This window comes from Ammospiza caudacuta, chromosome 12, assembly GCF_027887145.1.
Source record: "Ammospiza caudacuta isolate bAmmCau1 chromosome 12, bAmmCau1.pri, whole genome shotgun sequence".
Lineage (NCBI taxonomy): Eukaryota > Metazoa > Chordata > Aves > Passeriformes > Passerellidae > Ammospiza > Ammospiza caudacuta.
Window position 1 is genome coordinate 10,841,321 of NC_080604.1, and position 17,981 is coordinate 10,859,301.

Consider the following 17,981-nt stretch of genomic DNA (forward strand, 5'->3'; position numbering starts at 1 on the left):
ATGGCAGCAGAGATGGCCCTGAGCCACCGAGGGCCCCACAAGGTGCTGAATGAGGCTGAACTCGAGGAGGTGGCTCACAGGAAACCTCCCCCCAGGCCCTCTCTGCGTGGCTATCTCCGCAAGACCAGGTAAGACCATGTGGCCAGTGGGATGTGCCTGGACCTTGCCCCACACAGTGTAGGCCCCACCTTGCCCTATTCTGCCCCCAGCCCTGCCTAGACAGGGAGCTGCAGACCTGGGGGTTCATTTCCCTATGCCCAGACACCCATGTGCCCACTCTGTCCTCCTGCCTGGAGGGACACCATCCTGCACTGGATGGAGCTGATGGTCCCACATTGCTTCCCATGGGGCCTCATCCACCCTCACTGATGTCCCCAAGCCCCCTGCAGTTGTGCTCAAGTTCAGCTCCTGCTGCCTCCCCACCAGGTGCTCGGGCTCTGCTGCCAAGTCCCTGCTGTTCCGCTTCCTGCCCTTCCTGCGCTGGCTGCCCCGCTACCCCATCAAGGACTGGCTCCTGGGGGACATTGTCTCGGGCTTCAGTGTGGGCATCATGCACCTGCCCCAGGGTGAGTGGTGCCATGCCCAGGCTGCCAGGGGCCCCCCACAGCTGGGGTGCTCAGGGGTTGGCCGTTGGTGACATGTCTCCCTTCTCCACCTTTAGGGCTTGCCTATGCGCTGCTGGCCGGGCTGCCGCCGGTCACGGGGCTCTACTCCTCCTTCTACCCCGTCTTCCTCTACTTCTTCTTTGGAACGTCAAGGCACAACTCCGTGGGTGAGCTGAGGGACCATGTGCTTGCACAGCAATGGTGGGCAGGGAGCAAGGATGTGGTAATGCAGTCCATGGCACTGCATTACCCCATCAGCAGCTGGGGGAACCCTTCCTGCCTTTACTTTGCTCCACCAAGAAGGGGGGTGGCCAAGCCAGAGCCAAAGTACAGTGTGTGTGCTTTGAGCCTGGCCTAAGGAGAGAGGAGCTGACCCCTTAAGAGATCCTCTCAGAGAGATCCTGGTGCCCACCTTGGGCTCCCTGCCCATACTCTACCTGTTCTCAGGTCCCTTTGCTGTAATCTCTGTCATGATTGGGAGCTTGACAGAGTCCCTGATGCCCAGTGAGGACTTCATGATATCTGTCAATGGCAGCAATACAACGATCGATGAGGAACGGCGCGATGCTGCCAGGGTGGAGCTGGTGGCCACCATCACTGTCCTGACGGGTATCTTCCAGGTAAGGTGGTCCCAGCCTAGTCTAGCAGAGAGCAGGAGACCGTAACCTGTGGGTAATTTCTGCCATCTGTTCTTCCAGGTGGCCCTGGGCCTCCTGCAGTTTGGATTTGTGGTGACCTACCTCTCAGACCCACTGGTGCGTGGCTACACCACCGCTGCCTCTGTGCATGTCCTTGTCTCCCAGCTCAAAAATGTTTTTGGAATCTCCCAAGGCGAGGCCTCAGGGCCACTCTCGCTGTTTGTGGTGAGTGGCGGCTTGCTGGCACACAAGGACCACTGGTGCTCACCGGTGGGGCACATAGAGGCCTCCAAAAACCTGCTGGGGAGGCATCTGCTTTCCTGAGCACATTCCTTCCTCCTGTGTTCTCTAGACCATCATCGATCTCTGCAAGAAGCTGCCAGGCACCAATGTGGGCACCCTGGTGACTGCCATCATTGCCATGGTGGCCATCTTGATTGTGAAGGAGCTCAACCACAAGTTTGCTGCCAAATTGCCCATGCCCATCCCCATCGAGCTTATCACGGTACCCAGAGCTGCCCCGGCCTCCTGTGGGGACACAGCCAGGAATTCCTGCTGTATCCCTGTCCCCTTCAGGGTGGGGAGTGGTGGGATTGGGTTCCTTGGCAGCTCCAGGGCATGTGTTCCTCCACCACAGTCCCTGTGCAGGAAGACCCTGCCTCACTCCAGTCATTCTCCCCCAGATCATCGTTTCCACTGGCATCTCCTATGGGGTCAACCTGAAAGAAAAGTTTGGCATCTCCGTGGTGGGCAACATCCCCAGTGGGTGAGCGGGGCCTGAGGGTGCAGGGGGCTGTGCCAGGGCACCATGCTGCCCACAGCACCCCTGTTTGAGCACCATCTCTCTCTTGAATGTAGGTTGAAGCCACCTGTGGTCCCTAACATGAGCTACTTTGGGCAGGTGGCAGGCAATGCCTTTGCCATTGCTGTGGTAGGCTATGCCATCTGCATCTCCCTGGGCAAAATCTTTGCCCTGAAACATGGCTACAAAGTGGACAGCAACCAGGTGATGCTCTGAGGCACAGGGCCCCCACCCTGGGTGAAAGCTAATCTTGCCCTTCGTGCAGGCAGATGAAAGCATGGTGCTGCCCTGCCACTGCTCTGTCCCTGCAGGAGCTGATTGCACTGGGTCTCTGCAACTTCTTAGGAGGATTCTTCCAGTGTTTTGCCATCAGCTGCTCCATGTCGAGGAGCCTTGTACAGGAGAGCACAGGGGGCAACAGCCAGGTGGGTCTGGGCAGTGCTGCCCCCTCTCTGGGGCTGAACCAGGGGCAGGCAGCACAGCTAGCAGTGGGGGCTCACCCCTTGCCTCCTGCTCTCCTTCTGCACAGGTAGCTGGTGTCATCGCATCCCTGGTCATCCTGGTGACCATTCTGAAGATTGGAGAGCTCTTCAGGGACCTACCCAAGGTACATCTAGTCCCACAGCCCCAGTGTCACATCCCTGACCTGTGCCTGTCCCATGCAATGGTGATATGGTAGGGGAACGGGAAAGAGATTTGCCCTCAGCTTCCTCACAGCTGCAGAAATTTCTCTCCTAGGCCATCTTAGCTGCCATCATCATTGCCAACCTCAAGGGCATGTTCAAGCAGTTCAAGGACTTATGCACTCTCTGGAAGTCCAACAAGGTGGACCTGGTAAGGTGCTGGCCAGCCCTAGGGCTGTTCTCTTGTTCCTGGAGAGGATCTCTCCACCCTCCCTGAGGCTTGTGGGTGCCAGTGAAGAGGCTGTGCTACAGCTGACTGTGTCTCCTCTCCAGCTGGTCTGGGTTGTGACATTCATAGCCACCCTCCTGCTGAACCTGGACATCGGCCTGGCGGCCTCAGTGGCATTTGGGCTGCTCACGGTCATCTTCCGTACCCAGCTGTGAGTACCCCGGGGCTGGGGCCTGTGCCACATCCCAAGGGCAGAAGGAACCTGTGCTGACCTCAGCCCCTTGCTCTCCTCCCTGCAGCCCCCACTACTCCATCCTGGGGCGCATCTCCGACACTGACGTCTACAGGGATGTGGTGGAATACGAGATGGTAACAGCACAAGCGGTGGGGGAAGAGCTGCCTGCACTGGGGGGCAGCTCAAAGCTCACTGGAAAAAGGGGCTGGGGGCATTTTGGTGGGGGGAAGGGGAGGGGAACAGGTGGCTCCATCCTTGGGGTAGCACCCTCCCCATCTGCCCCCAGGCACAGGAGGTCCCTGGCGTGAAGATCTTCCGCTCTTCCTCCACCATCTATTTTGCCAATGTGGAGCTGTACGCTGAGGCCCTGAAGAAAAAGGTAGGAGAGTCACCAGCTCAGAGTGCTTCCTCTGTCTCCTGCCTGTCTGCCAGCAACAGGGTGGCGTTGGGGCAGCTGGGGACACAGGGCCACACTGCTTTGCAGAGCGGCATTGATGTGGACCGCCTGATTGAGAAGAAGAAGAAGGCCCTCAAGAAGCTGAAGAAACAGCAGAAGAAACTGGAGAAGGAAAAGGCAAAGAGGAAAAAGGTGCCTCCACTCCTCCAGTGACATCCTGCACCTCTTCCTTCCCCAGCTCTGACACTTCTGTCAGTGCACTGGTGTGGCCTGGTGGCCCACATGGTTCCCAGTTCAGTTTAGGGCCAATGAGTGAGAAAGGCACTGGGACTGAACTGAGTCACACCCCCCAAGGTTAGTAGGAAAGCTGGGCTGTTAATGATTATGTGTTGGAGCTGCCAAGTCATTAACCTTTTGCTAGTTAATCAGAATTAAGAGCAAGGGCAAAGGCTGGCCTGGTGCCAGATAATGAGCCTGGCTCTACAGAGTGGTGCTGGGGAGAGGGGTGGATTTTGATACATCTGAAAGGAGCCCAAAAGTCGGTGAAGATGTGAAAGGGGCAGCCACTCCTGGGGCCACCCACTGCCTGTGCCCTCATGCAGCCAAAGAGCCTCACCAAGGTGAGCCCGGGGGAGCACTGCCATGACCAGGGTGCTGCTGACACCAGGTCTCCTTCCCTTCCCCAGCATGCAGAGGACGGTCCAGGCGTGTCAGTGATTGAGTTGAGTTCAGAAGAGAGCGGTGCACCCTCAGAGCCCACCCTGCAGAGCCTAGGGCTGCCCAAGCCCAACTTCCACGCTGTCATCTTGGATTTCAGCCCCATCAACTTCGTGGACACCGTCGCCATCAAGATCCTGAAGAATGTAAGGGGCTGGGGAGCAGGCAGGACAGCAGCCTCACTGATGGTGTCTCTGGGGCCCTGTGGGGTGCCCCAATGGCTGCTGCCCATTCCTCTTCCTGGGTAAAATGTTTGTTCCCATTTGCAGATCTTCAGGGATTTCCATGAGATAGAAGTGGACGTCTTCGTTGCCAGCTGCTCGGGTGAGGGGGATCTGCAGAGTCATGAGCCCTGGCTGGGCATGGCCACCCCTTTGGCACACAGCTGATAGCCTGGGGGGTCCCCCCATGGTGCTCCCACCCCCAGGGTTTCCTCAGAGGATGGGTCCTGCAGGTTGTCCCATGGTGGTGACCCTGGTGTCGCCCAAAACACAGGAGGCGGGAGGAGGCTGCTCTGGGTGGGTGACGGGGGCTCAGCTGGGTGCTTATTCCTCCACACAGTATCTGTCCTGGCCCAGCTGGAGCGGGGCAACTTCTTCAGTTCAGCCATCACCAAGCACTCCTTCTTCCCCTCTGTGCATGATGCCGTGGCGCACATCAGCAGGGAGCGGCACCAGGCCTCGGTGAGTACCCAGCCTTGCTGTCCCAGCATGGCGATGGAGAGGGCAGCCACACCAACCCCTCCCTCTCTGCCCCCTCAGGTGGACCACAGCACCAGAATGTAGCCCCTCAAGAGGAAGACATCTCCCCCAGGAGACGGGTGGGCAAGGAAGGCTTTGCCACCCTGATGGCACCAAGTCACCCACCCTAGGGCCCAGATGCCCTGATCCCCACCAGCTCCTCTGGACTCTCAGTGCTGGGGCTCTGCCCTGTCCGTGATGGGGATGGAGCTGCAGGATGGAGCTGCTGCTGGCTGTCACACCGAGGAGCTGGCTGTCACACTGAGGGGCCGCCTGCTGCCCCCACACTGCCCAGCCCAGCCTGCCCCACCAGGCCAGGACGTGGTTTGGGGGTGATGGAGGGGCCAAAGGGTTCCTGCTCCCAGCAGCCGGCTGGCATCATGAATAAAGCTCCGTGGTGTTCTCCAGGGTTGGTTTCAATGCCCTTTCCTCAATAATGGTACTTTTGGGCCAGACCACCCCGCTGCACCCCAGCACTGCTGGGAACGGCCTCCCTGTCCCAGCACCCTCCCTCTGGCTCTTTTCTTCCACTTCTCACCATCACCTGCTCTGGGTAGCAGTATGGGCAGGGATCCCCACCCTCAGAAGGGTCACAGCACCCTCCCTGCCTGACTGGGGAGCCACCAGCACCTGCTGGCTGCAATCATACCTACACCAAGGGGGAAAGTGCTTGCAGCCAAGAGAAGGCTGATATGGGGTTTTGGGGGGCAGGGGTAAGGCTAGTTCCACAATTTCAATATCTAGCATTCGTTCAATATTTTTTCTGTTTCTGTGTCTTTAATTATAGAGTTGCTGCCTGTATGATGATTAATAGGAATAGTTCTTTATGATCCTTCCCTTGCTGACATCAGTAACTTTCATCTTTTCCTGGTTGTACCCGTGGCTATGCATTAAGGAAGAATAGAAGGGAATAAGTTTTAGGGGTATGTTGCAAGTAACCAGATTGGTAGTTCTTGTTCCATTTCTCATTATCTAAGAAGAACTCGGATTATTTTTGGACTTTTTATAGACCTCTGGCTAGGTTAGCATTAGTCTTTGATTGACCCAGTCAACTTTAGGCTTCTAAGCTTGACTAGTGAATGTAAAGGAGGAAGTCACAGAGCTTGGGTGGTTCCTGTGTCAGCAGCTTCTCAGAAGTAGGGAGATTTATGTTCTCAAGTTTATTACTTCAGCTACCAGATAATGCTCACCCCAAAAGAGGGTGAGAAGGTTGGTTCCCTAAATGGTGAAATAAGTGTTTCTGCTATTTGTGACTATCTTGTATAACTAGGGTTTATTACAAGAAAGTTTGACTAAATAGCATGCATCTGGTCTTGGAGGAAACAGAATATTCTTTGTAGGCTTTTATCAAACTGAGATGGCCTTCAAGGACATAGCACTTAAAATACAGTCATTCCTGCTAGTTTCAGTTCCATTTTTAGGCTCAACAAACAAAATGTGAAACCTCCACCAATAGGGAGGGAAATTTAATTTGACTTCCTCCTTTTTAGGGAGAAGCTAATCATAAAAGTTTCACCAGGATCAGAGCAGGCTGCAAAACAAGAGTGCAATGCAAAAGACCAATCCTCTCCTCTTAGTATTAATATTTGTAACTGGACTTGAATGAAATGTGTCAAATCTTTGCTCTTGGGTATCACATCAGTAATAGGTACTTCAGCTGCTGTACTTCTCTCCTAAAGCTAAAATATAATCCAAAAAATCGTGATTCCATGGTCACAATTCACCCTGTGATGCTGACTGGTGAAAAAGGAGCAGAAGGGGAAAATTACCTGCAAGTTACTTTAATAGTCTGTCTAAATCATTGGCCGCTGATTTCCTGAAGGTTTCAACAGGTCAGTTGCCCATATCTTTCAGGAGTTTTGCCAGGTCATGTTTTTCTTGGGATTCTCTAATCTTTCCCCACTAGTTCAGCCTCTGCTCTCAATCCTTTTCTGAAGTACCTCAATAGCCTGGAAATGTATTGTTTTTATTTATCACACCATTATTCTCTTCAAAAGGTTGTTTGCCTCAAGTGTCATTTATGCTGATTTTTTGCTAGCTTATTTTCAGATGCCGGCAGGTGTTTTGTAATAGCAAGTACACAACCCTATAACTTGGCTTTCTTTTTATTTAGTCTGTCTAGAAAATGGAATGACTGAACATCTCAGACAGGATTTTCTCTCCACAATACATTTCACTTGAAGGGCATAGATTTGTATCACTAATATCATGTACCTAAAATCTTGGCACTGAAGAAACTAGTGGTTTGCCAAGAAGGGGATCAGTAGGAATGTAGTAGAGCTGCTATGTGCATATTAATGAAATGCCAGACAGTGAAGCAGTGGACATTTCTGGGGTTCAATACCATGCTGCATTGGTGTCCATTTTCTCAGTGTACCAGTGGCATTTCTGTCTATAAGTATGCTGACTAAGATTTCTAGCATTTGATGTCATTTCCTTACTGTCATTTTAATACCTTCCTTCAGATTAAAGGATGATATAATTTTTACATTTTGAAAATCTCTGTTGGGAAACACTATGCCACAGTAAGCATCAGTGTCCCCCTTTTGTTTTTTTGCCTAGTTTATAATTTTCATAGAGTCACTGAAATTTCTGATAATATCAATAAGAATACTGTAATTTCTTATACCACTTACCAGGGTTGATGCTGATGCCTATTGCTTCATTATATATCTGACCTAATGGCCAATTTTTGTGATCTGCAGTTTGCTGTGATTTGGTAAAAGCTGGCATACACTGCCAACTCACAGCTTGTGTGTTGGGATTTAAAGGGCTTTCATGGGTTCCTTTCTGCGACTGCCACACACTGGACTTTCACACTGATAACCACTTCACCTTCCATAGGTCATTTCAGTATTTAATACTCTTTCTTGGAATGTAAGCAATAGACCCCCATTTCCAGGGATTCCCATTTCCGTGACGCCCGTTCCCCGTGACCCCCATTCCCAGATTCCCATTCCCATATCCCCATTCCCGGTACCCCTATTCCCGTACCCCCATTCCCGTATTCCCATTCCTGGTTCCCCATTCCCGGTACCCCTATTCCCGTTACCCCCATTCCCGGTTCCCCATTCCTGGTTCCCCATTCCCGGGTACTCCCATCCCCGTACCCCCATTCCCGTATTCCTATTCCCGTATCCCCATTTCCCGGTACCCCCATTCCCGGTACCCCCATTCCCGTTACCCCCCTTCCCGGTTCCCCATTCCCGTACCCCCATTCCCGTTACCCCCATTCCCGGATCCCTATTCCCGTATCCCCATTTCCCGGTACTCCCATTCCCGTATCCCTCTTCCCGTTACCCCCATTCCCGTTACCCCCATTCCCGGTACCCCCATTCCCGGTACCCCCATTCCCGTACCCCCATTCCCGGATCCCCATTCCCGGATCCCCGTCCGCGCCCCCCGCGCTGCGCCCTCCCGCCACCAGGGGGCGCGCCCGCCCTCCCGCCCGTTCTGCGCGCGCCCGGCCCCGCCCAGGCCCCGCCCCTGCGCATGCGCGCGGCGCTCGGGCCGTCGGTCTGCGGAAGAAGAAGATGGCGGCGCGCTCAGTGTGCCGGGCGGGCAGCGCGGCCGGGCGGGCGCTGCTGTGGGGCCCGCGCCCCTCCGTGAGTCACCGCATCCCGCCGGGGCAGCGCGGGGGGGAGCCCGGCCGGGCCGCCGGCGGTCCCGCAGTGCGGAGAGGCTGCCGGGCCCGCCTGTGTCCCGGCCGGGAAGGTCATGGGGACGCGGCGGGCGGTGGGAGCCCCCGAGCCCCGGAGCAGGGCAAGGCGGGCGGGGAGCAGCGGCGCTGTCACTGTCACCCAGTGCGGGGCTGCCACCGAGCCGCTCTCTGACCCGGTACTGGGGTGTGACCAGTTCGTGCGGCTTTTCCCTTGGGGTTTCCCACCTCTTCAAACCTCTGGGTTCCCGGCCCTGCTGAGGGAACAGTGTGTTAGTAGTGATGACAGCCTTTATTTTTACAGGCAGCTTTATTGACTTTGACGAAGAAGCGAGGTGCTGCCACCTATGCCCAGACACTCCAGAATATGCCTGAGACCCAGGTCACCACCCTGGAGAACGGCCTCCGGGTAGCCTCAGAGGAGTCCAATCACCCAACCTGCACGGTAAGCTTAACATAAATTAAGGGCTTATTTGAAACAGTTAGCCTTGCCTAGCCTGCAGCTGGTCTTCCAAAAGGAACAGACCCCACTGCTTCTCTTTGTGAACAGATGGGATTAATACAGCAGCAGGAGGCCCAGACTGGTGTTGTATTAAGACAAATTTTAGTGCTCTACAAATTTGCTCAGCCTTTTGTATGAGCAATAAGTGAGCAGTAAAAGTTATCTCTCTGGCAAAACCAGATGTGGTGAAGCTGAGAGAGAAAAAGCCAAACTACATGCAGGGAACTGTTGCTTGTTTGTTCTTATTTTGGTTCTTGTGGTGTAATGTGTGTGGAGCAGACCCCTTGTCGCTGCTGCTGTGTTTGTGTCATTAGGGTGCTGGTTGTTTTCCTCTCTGATGTTGGTACTGGCTGGTTTTGCTGCCAGGTGGGTGTGTGGATCAAGGCTGGGAGCCGCTATGAAGACCCGAAGACCAACGGGGCTGCTTTCTTTGTGGAGCACATGGCCTTGAAGGTGAGGATGTGTGCCAGCTCTGCACACAGCTGCCCTGAATATTCTGTCCATGCATTGGCCTCTCGTTTTGGAGGCTGTGGCTGTTGAAAGAGGGTGTAAACCAGGTCATCTGAGTCCTAGAGTCTTTGCATACACTATAAAAATAAGTCTGAAATGGCATCTAGCCTGTGTGGTGCATATTGGTTGAATATGCAGCAACTTGCAAGCATGCATGAAATAAAAATAACTCTTATTTGCTGTTTTTCTCTTAAAGGAAAAAAGTTGCAATTAAAAAGTGTAGTACACTTAGAGTACTGTGTTATGAAGCATTTTTCCTCAGGTTAGCACAGAGAGTTCAAAGCAGCATTTCCTGTTGCCATTTATTTTGCTTAGCTTTTCTTACTGGTACAGCCAAGTTCAGAGGCTACAATTATTGCTTTTTAAATTATGCAGGTGTCTGCTGAACAGGGCAGAAGACATCTAAGCCTAGGACTTGCTGGCTCAAGTTCAGCCTGTGCCTTCATAGACAGCTACAGCATTTGGCTAGCTCCTTAAGAGATGGGCCCTGTATTAGAAATAGTCTTCTGCATCTATTTGTCTTTTTCTGCTTGGATAGCTAGAAACCTGCTTGTTTTTGGTTTGGGCTTGTTGTTGGTTTACTTCCAGGGATGTGCTGTTCAAACACTGTTGTCTCAGCATAGGTTGTCTCCTTCCCTGCTGAGTTTGTGCTGGTTGGTGGTGATGACAGCCTTTATTTTTTCAGGCAGCTTCATTGTGTTTCAATAAACACAAGCTTTATTGACAGTTTGTCTTGGTCTTTCAAAATACACCTCAGCCATCCTTTATCTAGAGGAAATAAACCACGTATTAAATCTCTTGTGCACCTGCCCTTGGTTTTTATGATTCACAAGACAGTGTTTATTGTTATTTTCATTGCTTTAATTCTGACCTAAAGGGAGCTTTGTTCATTTCATAGCTGAGTTTGTCTGGTTTCCTTTAGGGCACAAAGAAGCGTCCTGGCTCAGACTTTGAGAAGGAAGTGGAGAGTCTGGGAGCTCACCTGAACGGGTACACCTCCCGTGAGCAAACAGCCTTCTACATAAAAGCCTTGTCCAAGGACATGCCCAAAGGTAGGATGGCCAGGGCAGAGTCTGATTGGGAGGTTAAGTAAGTGCATGTGCTTCTGTTTCTCATCCCCAAGCAGCTTTTCTATCAGCAGACTGGGAACTGAAGTTGAAGCTGAGCAGTGAATTGGAGGTTCTGGTTGGTAGCTGAAGAGAGCAGTGCAGTGATGTGGTGCTTCAAGGCTGTGTGTTGATGTGTCCCTAAACCAAGGGTTCCAGTTATGTCAGGCTGCACTGCCTTGCCAGGAGGGAAGATGGGAGGGATTCACCAGTTTGTGGTTGTTTTGTGGAGCTTAGCAGCTGAGGTCAGCAAGAGCTGCTGTGTGAGGAGTCCTCAGTGCAGCTCTTGCAGGTGCTCCTCGTGCTCTGCACTGCCACGTGCTGCTTTTGGGCAGAGGCAGTGATTTGAGTAGGGGCCTTATGGTAGACATGGGCTGTGCTGTAGGCATCACAAACTCTCTGTGAGGATTCAGTGTGTATCTGGAGGAGAACCTGCTTCTGATACACTTCACCTTCTGCAGATGTAGCCTGCGCTCTGCTGGTGAAGGTGCTTGGCAAGCTGGTTTGGAGCCTTCTTGCTAAATGAGTGTTGTTTGTTCCTCCCAGATGCTTTGGGAATAGGTAGCACCCAGCTCTGCAAGGTTGCATGCCCTCCCCCTCATGGTTTTTGCTCATTCCTGTGTGTCTCCTTTCAGCAGCACTGGGTAGCAGTCAGGCAGTGGGATGCTAATGTAGGAATTGTGTTGCAGCTGTGGAGCTTCTGAGTGACCTTGTGCAGAACTGTGCACTGGAGGAGTCTCAGATGGAGAAGGAGCGTGTTGTCATCCTTCAGGAGTTGAAGGAAATGGACAGCAACCTGACAGATGTCACCTTTGATTACCTTCATGCCACTGCTTACCAGGGGACCTCGCTGGCCCACACCGTTGAAGGGACCACAGACAACATAAAGTGAGCATCAGGCTGGGTGTGGTGCACAGCCTTGGGGTGCAGTGTGTGGGTGCACGACTGCTGATCCTGGGTGGGATGACTGTACAGTGTCTACATGGAGGTGATCTGAGCCCATGGGCTTCTCCTTGTGCCCTGACTCTGTTTCCCCTGTTGGCACTGGTGAAAGTGTAATGCTGCAGGCATTCCTTAGAACCACCCCGTGCAAGCCCTTCCTGAGGCTGGAGGGGACAGGTTGAACCTTCTCCCATACTTCTCAGTTTGTTAGAAAAATTATAGAGCTAGGGATGCCACTAACACAGTGGCCTTGTGTTAGCTCAGTGACTGCGTTCAGTACTCTCCAGTCTGCATTGAAGTCTGTCTTTGACTCTCCATCTTGGCTGCTGGTTCCTGTTCTTTGTGTTCTAGAATTAGAGCACAGGGCAAACACAGTACACAGTGCAGTCTTGCTTCTAAAAAGCATTGTTACCCTGCAGCAAAGACAATCATTGTTGTCTCTGCAGTGTGAACTTGCTTTCTCTAAGCCTCTCATTCCTGCAGAGTTGGAGATGCTGATGTTCTGGGTCTCTGTGTTCTTTCCAGGAGGATGACTCGAGGACATCTGGTTTCATATGTTGATACTCACTTCAAGGCACCTCGTATGGTCCTGGCAGCTGCTGGAGGTAAGTTCTAGATCCTTGTAATCCTGGGAAGCCTTGGTATTTTCATGTGATCAGACTTGTCTCGCATCACTAAGGTAAAATCAGATAATTTTGTTAAATTAGTCTGTTTTAAGACTGGAGATCTCTCTTTTTATCATTGCCAGGTATTTCCCACAAAGAACTGGTAGATGCAGCTAAGCAGCACTTCACTGGGCCACCTTTTACATCCAAGGGGGATTCTGTGCCTACCCTCAGGCGCTGTCGCTTCACAGGGAGTGAGGTAAATTTGTTTTGGTCTCCATCAAAACGAGCAGCTGTTGCCCAGCTGTGGAATGAATGGGAAAGCAACTAGAGCTGCTTCTCAGTGGAAAAGTCTGTTCATGTGTGTCAGAGAAGCTGATGATGCACCATCTTGGTAGTGCTCCCACGTTCTCTTCTTGGGGATTATTGCCACGTGTTGGGTTTTAGATGGGACCCAAACCCGTTAGGAGTGTGAGGCTATTGCTCATATGATCTGCTACAAAATTCACATCAGAACAGCTGGTTTGTGTTCAGTTCTGCCTGGGATTCTTTTATTTCACTGGAATAACATCAAGTGCCCCAGTTAGTCAGCCTGACATTGCAGCAGGCTGCAGACAGAGTGCAGTGTTGATGCAATTCTCCCCCACTGTTTGATGATTTTGCAGATCCGTGCCAGAGATGATGGTCTGCCTCTTGCCCATATTGCTCTTGCTGTGGAGGGGCCAGGATGGGCTGATCCTGACAACGTGGTGCTCAACGTGGCCAATGCTGTCATAGGGCGCTACGACCGCACGTTCGGAGGTGGCAAGGTAAGAGTTGTGAGTGCAGCAGGGAGAGCCTGGAGCCTTTTCATGTGAAGTGTTATGGAGAATGTGCTTTTTTATTATGGTGGATGTGCTTTAGGAGAGGCTGTCGTGGTTAGCTTCCAGCTGTGAAGGGGGTAGGAGGCTGGAAAGTAAATAGAAGTGTAATCGAGGCTAATCCAGGACAGTTCTTGAGAGGTGATGCTGGCAAATGAACTGAACCTTTTGTGGGAGAGGTGTAGCTGGTGGATTCACAGCAGCTTGTTCCCACTCTCACAACTAACCACTCAGTGGGGGTGGGGATGGAAGCAGGACAGAATACTCTACAGTCTCGTGATGCAAGCTTGTCTTACCACTGCAGAGCAAATGGAACTTGTTTAAAACCTCAGTATTGAATCCATTATTGTCTGAAATCTGTCTGGCCTGTATGTCTGTGCTAACCCCTGCTGCTGGGAGACCTTGTCCTTCTCATTTTTTTTCCACTCCTGTGGTGGTGTGCATACCAGCTTTTCATCTGCAGCTGGGAAAGGAAGTGGTTCTGCTGGATGGACTCCTAGGCCATTGTCTGTGGCTTTTCCAGCAGTGATTCTCATCTGTTGACCACATGAAGGCTCTAAATTAAGCTCTCCTTCAGCAAAGTGTTCCGCTCTGTCTTGTCTATGGTCTTTGTGAAAACAGCTCAGTGGGAAAGAATTTGAGCTGTGAGGAAACTGAAAATGAAATGGCTGACAGCATCTCCTTGTTTACAGAATCAGTCTAGCAAGCTGGCCACGCTTGCTGTGGAGCATAATCTCTGCCACAGTTTTGAGCCATTCAACACCTGCTACTCTGACACAGGCCTCTTCGGTTTCCATTTTGTTTCTGATCCCCTCTCTGTAGATGATATGATGTTCTGTGCTCAGGGAGAGTGGTAAGTACAACTTCGGCACAAGTTGCTGTTCAAGATCTGAGCCTCTTGTAGGAGACTGAGCTGCTGAGGGAGCATATTAAGTTTACAGAGAGCTGTGTCTCTTCATGAACTTCTTGGTAACTTCTTGGTTAAGTGATCCTGTAAGTGGTTTTTGTAAATCTCTAAGAATGTGGCTTTTGAGGAGCTGTTTTAGTCCCTTATAGCTCCTCTGGTCTTTTGTTCATGCTTTCAAGTATTAGCACTGAGGCTTTGAGGCTTTTTGTATACAAGTGAGATTCCTTAGACAAGGCTTTCCTAGGTGCCCAAGAGATTTATTTCCATTGTCTTGTTAAGCCTGAGCAAAACAGGCAGAGTTCCTGCTGCTCAGACTCTTGTCTTTTGGCTGATGAATGACCTGCTGCTGGAATCATGCCAGTGTTTGGGAGATTTCTGGCTGTCCATCTTATTGTGTCCATGAACCAGTTCAAGGCTACATCTGAGCTGCAAGCCCCTCTGTGAGGAGCAGGTGGAGTGAGCCCTTGCCCCAGAGACATGGCCCATTGGCAGGAGAAGAAGGGATGTAGCAGCTGGAGTCCAGACAGACTGTGGAGCTGTCTTGTTCTTCCAGCATCAGTTTCCATAGCAGCTTGCCATGCATGGGAATGGCTGACACGCCTTCCCTCTCCTGTGATAGGGCCGTGCACAGCACGTGCTGCTGTGCCTGCTGGGCAAGCCAGAGCCATCACCAGGGCTGCTGAACCTCTGAGTGTAGCTCAGCGTGTATCCTGCTGGCTGAATCCCCTGCCTGTGTGCTGGAGCTCTGCCTCCTGCTGCTCTCCGGAGATCCAGGATGAATGTCAGCCTGCAAGAGAAGCGGTGTTGATAGCAGCTTATTTTTGAGGAGACTGGGAAAGGGAGGAATTAATGTTCTGTCTGAGCAGACAAACATCTTAAGAGCTTCCATGTCTTCTCCAGGATGCGTTTGTGCACCAGTACCACAGAGTCAGAAGTAGCAAGAGCCAAGAACTATCTCCGAAATGCCATGGTGGCTCAGCTGGATGGTATGTTCTGGTTGATGGATTGACCACTGTGCAGCTTTCAGAGGGTTTCTGCTTGAGGTTCTCCTGGGGAGCAGGACCTGTGCTAAAGATTGCAGTTCTGCTGGCAGGCGCTGGGCAAAACTTGCTTTTCCTGCTCCACACTCCTCCTGCCACGTTGTCAAAGCCACTGACCTGGCCTTCTGTGCTCCCAGGAGTGACACACTGCTGGTGACCTAAGAACTGAGACCCTCAAACTGGCCTGCCTTGGCTCTAACACTTGGCAGATGAGTAAAGAAATCTGTGTATTGTGTAGCTCCTGCTGGAGCTGCATAGAGTGGGAATTAGGACTGTGCTTTGTTAGCAGAGGGTTTAATGCTTAGACTTTCTACTCTCTGCTTTGGCTGATGATCAGGCTGTGCAATTTTGGAAGGCTTTTTGGTGCACTGACCATGCAATATCTTCAACATCCAGGTACCACACGAGTGTGTGAGAATATTGCAAGCCACCTCTTGCACTATGGACGCCGTATCCCTCTGGAGGAGTGGGATGCCAGGATTTCTGTAGGTATCCATTTGTTTTGGCTGGTATACCTGAGCATGGTGGGTGTCAGCATTGTCTGGCCTTAGTCTGCTGCAGTAACATTGCAGTAACATGTGGTTTACTTATCCCTTAATCAGACTGCCTGGAGTCAGTCCGGTGGTTATCCTGCTGACACTGATGTAACTGTCAGAATCTCTGGCTTAGACACAGTGTATGCTGTGTATCTGTGACTGGAGTCAGTCCATCCCAAAAGAGGGCATTCAATTGTGTTAAGCAGCACAACCTGAAATTCCTGTAACAGTTTTCCTACTGGTGTCCCACACCTAATTTGTGGAATTTCAGCAACCGCTCTATTCCTTAGAAGACTTCTGATTTTGGCCTTGTCTTCTGTACCCCCAGGAGAATGCACTGTGTAGGGACGTTAGCCATCCTTGCAGGCAGAGCTGGGCAGTTGGTGCAGATGGTTCCAAGGGTCTGATTGTAACTTTTAATGATCTTGATATGTAATGGCAGCAGTTAGTTGCAACTTTGAGAAGTGTAGATCTGCTGGAAGAGTCATTAATTGCTTGTTGAATCTTTTTTAGGCTGTTGATGCAAAAATGGTGAGAGATGTGTGCAGTAAATACATCTATGACAAATGCCCGGCAATTGCAGCAGTTGGTGAGTAGTAGGTGACAATCAGTACACACTTAAAAAACAAGGCAGGGCCAAGGGCTGAGTGCAGGTGTTACAGGCAGTCCTCATGTGTCTGTCCTGACTCGTTAAGCCACTCTGGTTCCTCACTGATACCCTCGTGCCTGTGCACATGAGGTGTGCCAAGGCACATTTGCCACGAGATCAGACTTGCAGGTGATGGAGATGCAGTGGCAGTGAGCTCTGGCTGTGCTCCCACCTCTGCCTGCTGTGGAGCTGTGCCTAAGACAGGGAGTCCTGTAGCTGGGTGCGGGCCCAGCACGTCTGCCAGGTGTCCTTACCCTGGGGTCAGGGTGGTTTATGTAAGGGAAGTGAAGGGACCTGATTCTCCTGTGCTGCTCTGGCATGTCTGTCTGGCCAAGGACAAATTCCTTTCGTAAAACCTGCCTAAGCAGCTCAGCTCTGCTGCCTCCTTCCTGTGTGTTGAGAATTCCCCTCCTCCTTGCAGCTGTTTCCTCTGGCCTTCAAAAGTGGAGCGGGCTGGAAAAGGGATACAGTGTTTGAGCAGGAAGTTGAAATGTTGAAATGACTTGGTGGTTCCCTGTATTTGATACTGAGCATTGTGGGGCAGTGTGAGAAAACACCTTATTCTGTCAGGAGCTGGTGTCTGTTAGTTTTCCTGATGCAAGCTTGAGCTGTAGTTGCTTGGTTTTGTGCAGAGCTGCTATGGATTGCAAGCACAGGCTGCTCTGCCACCATCTGCTGTAAAAACCATAAGAAATTGTAGAAGGATTTTTTAACTGTGTCTCAAAGTAACTTTCCTCTGTTCACTCAGGTCCCATTGAGCAGCTCTTGGATTACAACCGCCTCCGCAGTGCCATGTACTGGGTCCGTCTCTAGGAGGTGTTGCCTGCAGATTGGAAATCATGAACGTGTGGACTGTGCCAGGTTGCCTCTGGCTCTGAATGTCCTGGGCACCACGGGCAAGCTGAGTCCATTCACAGCAGCTGTCTTCTCTGTGTTAAATGTATAAAAATAAATACATCCTAAGTGGAGTTAGTTCTGCTGGTAGTCAACTGTTCTTCCTGGGTGGTGCGTGTAGACAGCGTTCATCTTGCCAAACGGGGGACATGGGATGTGAGGAGCTGGAGCTGTTGATAGGCAAACATCTGTCCAGAGGGGCTAGGTTATAATAACCCATGTGTTTCTATATGGAGATTTGTTACCTCTCATCTTCCTGGTTATCTGTAAACCAGCTCAGTAATGAGCAGAGATTATTGTCTTGTGGTGGTGTTGGACTACACATTCCTCTTTTACTCTCCATGCAGTCAGGCTCAGCTAGGCAATAACTGAGAACCTTCTCAGGCCTGAACGCATAAGATAATCTCTAGGTCTGAGTAGTTGGAAGAGCTACCCAGCTCTGCCTTTTTGGTGTTAAACTGGTTGTTGCTCCCTTGTCTTGCCACTGGGAAGCTGGAACATGGAACAGAAAGCTGAGTAAGGGGGATGGAGAAAAGTTTCCCACCAGGTGGCACTAGCCTGTCACAGCTCCCCTTGGAAGCTGTGAGGTATTCCTATTTGATTTTTCTCTTTGGGATATGTCTCTGAGGTTCTCATTTAATTTCCAGGTTCTGCCCTGACAAGGGAGATTTAAAAATAGTGTAGAAGTTTCTCAGAGTTAGTCATTACACTTGAGACTAATCCAGTATACTAAATCATTTGTGCTGAATCTGGATTCTTGATCAGAGAGTCAGTGTGTCTGAGCCC

The 17,981-nt window shown here is 51.4% G+C and overlaps 2 protein-coding genes across 2 annotated transcripts; both read left to right on the top strand.

Moving 5' to 3' along the window:
- On the top strand, nt 1-5,117 carry SLC26A6 (solute carrier family 26 member 6). The gene is made up of 19 exons (XM_058812736.1): nt 1-128; nt 427-566; nt 662-772; nt 1,053-1,225; nt 1,304-1,468; nt 1,596-1,748; nt 1,927-2,009; nt 2,102-2,249; nt 2,357-2,470; nt 2,575-2,652; nt 2,784-2,879; nt 3,002-3,108; nt 3,197-3,266; nt 3,419-3,511; nt 3,617-3,721; nt 4,216-4,392; nt 4,516-4,570; nt 4,808-4,933; nt 5,008-5,117. The coding sequence occupies exons 1-19, from the start codon at nt 1-3 to the stop codon at nt 5,115-5,117; spliced, it is 2,232 nt and encodes a 743-aa protein (XP_058668719.1).
- Nucleotides 5,118-8,486: 3,369 nt separating this feature from the next.
- LOC131563016 (cytochrome b-c1 complex subunit 1, mitochondrial) lies at nt 8,487-17,273 on the top strand. Its single transcript, XM_058812869.1, has 13 exons — nt 8,487-8,591; nt 8,949-9,089; nt 9,513-9,599; nt 10,579-10,708; nt 11,452-11,650; nt 12,230-12,309; nt 12,453-12,568; nt 12,975-13,118; nt 13,862-14,022; nt 14,977-15,062; nt 15,513-15,601; nt 16,166-16,241; nt 17,050-17,273. Exons 1-13 carry the CDS (start codon nt 8,520-8,522, stop codon nt 17,112-17,114), a joined length of 1,446 nt encoding a protein of 481 aa, XP_058668852.1. The 5' UTR covers nt 8,487-8,519; the 3' UTR covers nt 17,115-17,273.
- Nucleotides 17,274-17,981: the final 708 nt, after the last annotated feature.

Excerpts from the sequence above, each read along its gene's own strand:
- LOC131563016 (XM_058812869.1), top strand. The coding sequence starts at position 8,520 with ATGGCGGCGCGCTCAGTGTGCCGGGCGGGCAGCGCGGCCGGGCGGGCG. Across the intron at positions 15,063-15,512 it reads CATGGTGGCTCAGCTGGATG|GTACCACACGAGTGTGTGAG; the intron begins GTATGTTCTGGT and ends TTCAACATCCAG. Across the intron at positions 15,602-16,165 it reads AGTGGGATGCCAGGATTTCT|GCTGTTGATGCAAAAATGGT; the intron begins GTAGGTATCCAT and ends AATCTTTTTTAG.
- SLC26A6 (XM_058812736.1), top strand. The coding sequence starts at position 1 with ATGGCAGCAGAGATGGCCCTGAGCCACCGAGGGCCCCACAAGGTGCTG. Across the intron at positions 1,749-1,926 it reads TCCCCATCGAGCTTATCACG|ATCATCGTTTCCACTGGCAT; the intron begins GTACCCAGAGCT and ends ATTCTCCCCCAG. Across the intron at positions 4,934-5,007 it reads GCGGCACCAGGCCTCGGTGA|GTGGACCACAGCACCAGAAT; the intron begins GTACCCAGCCTT and ends CTGCCCCCTCAG.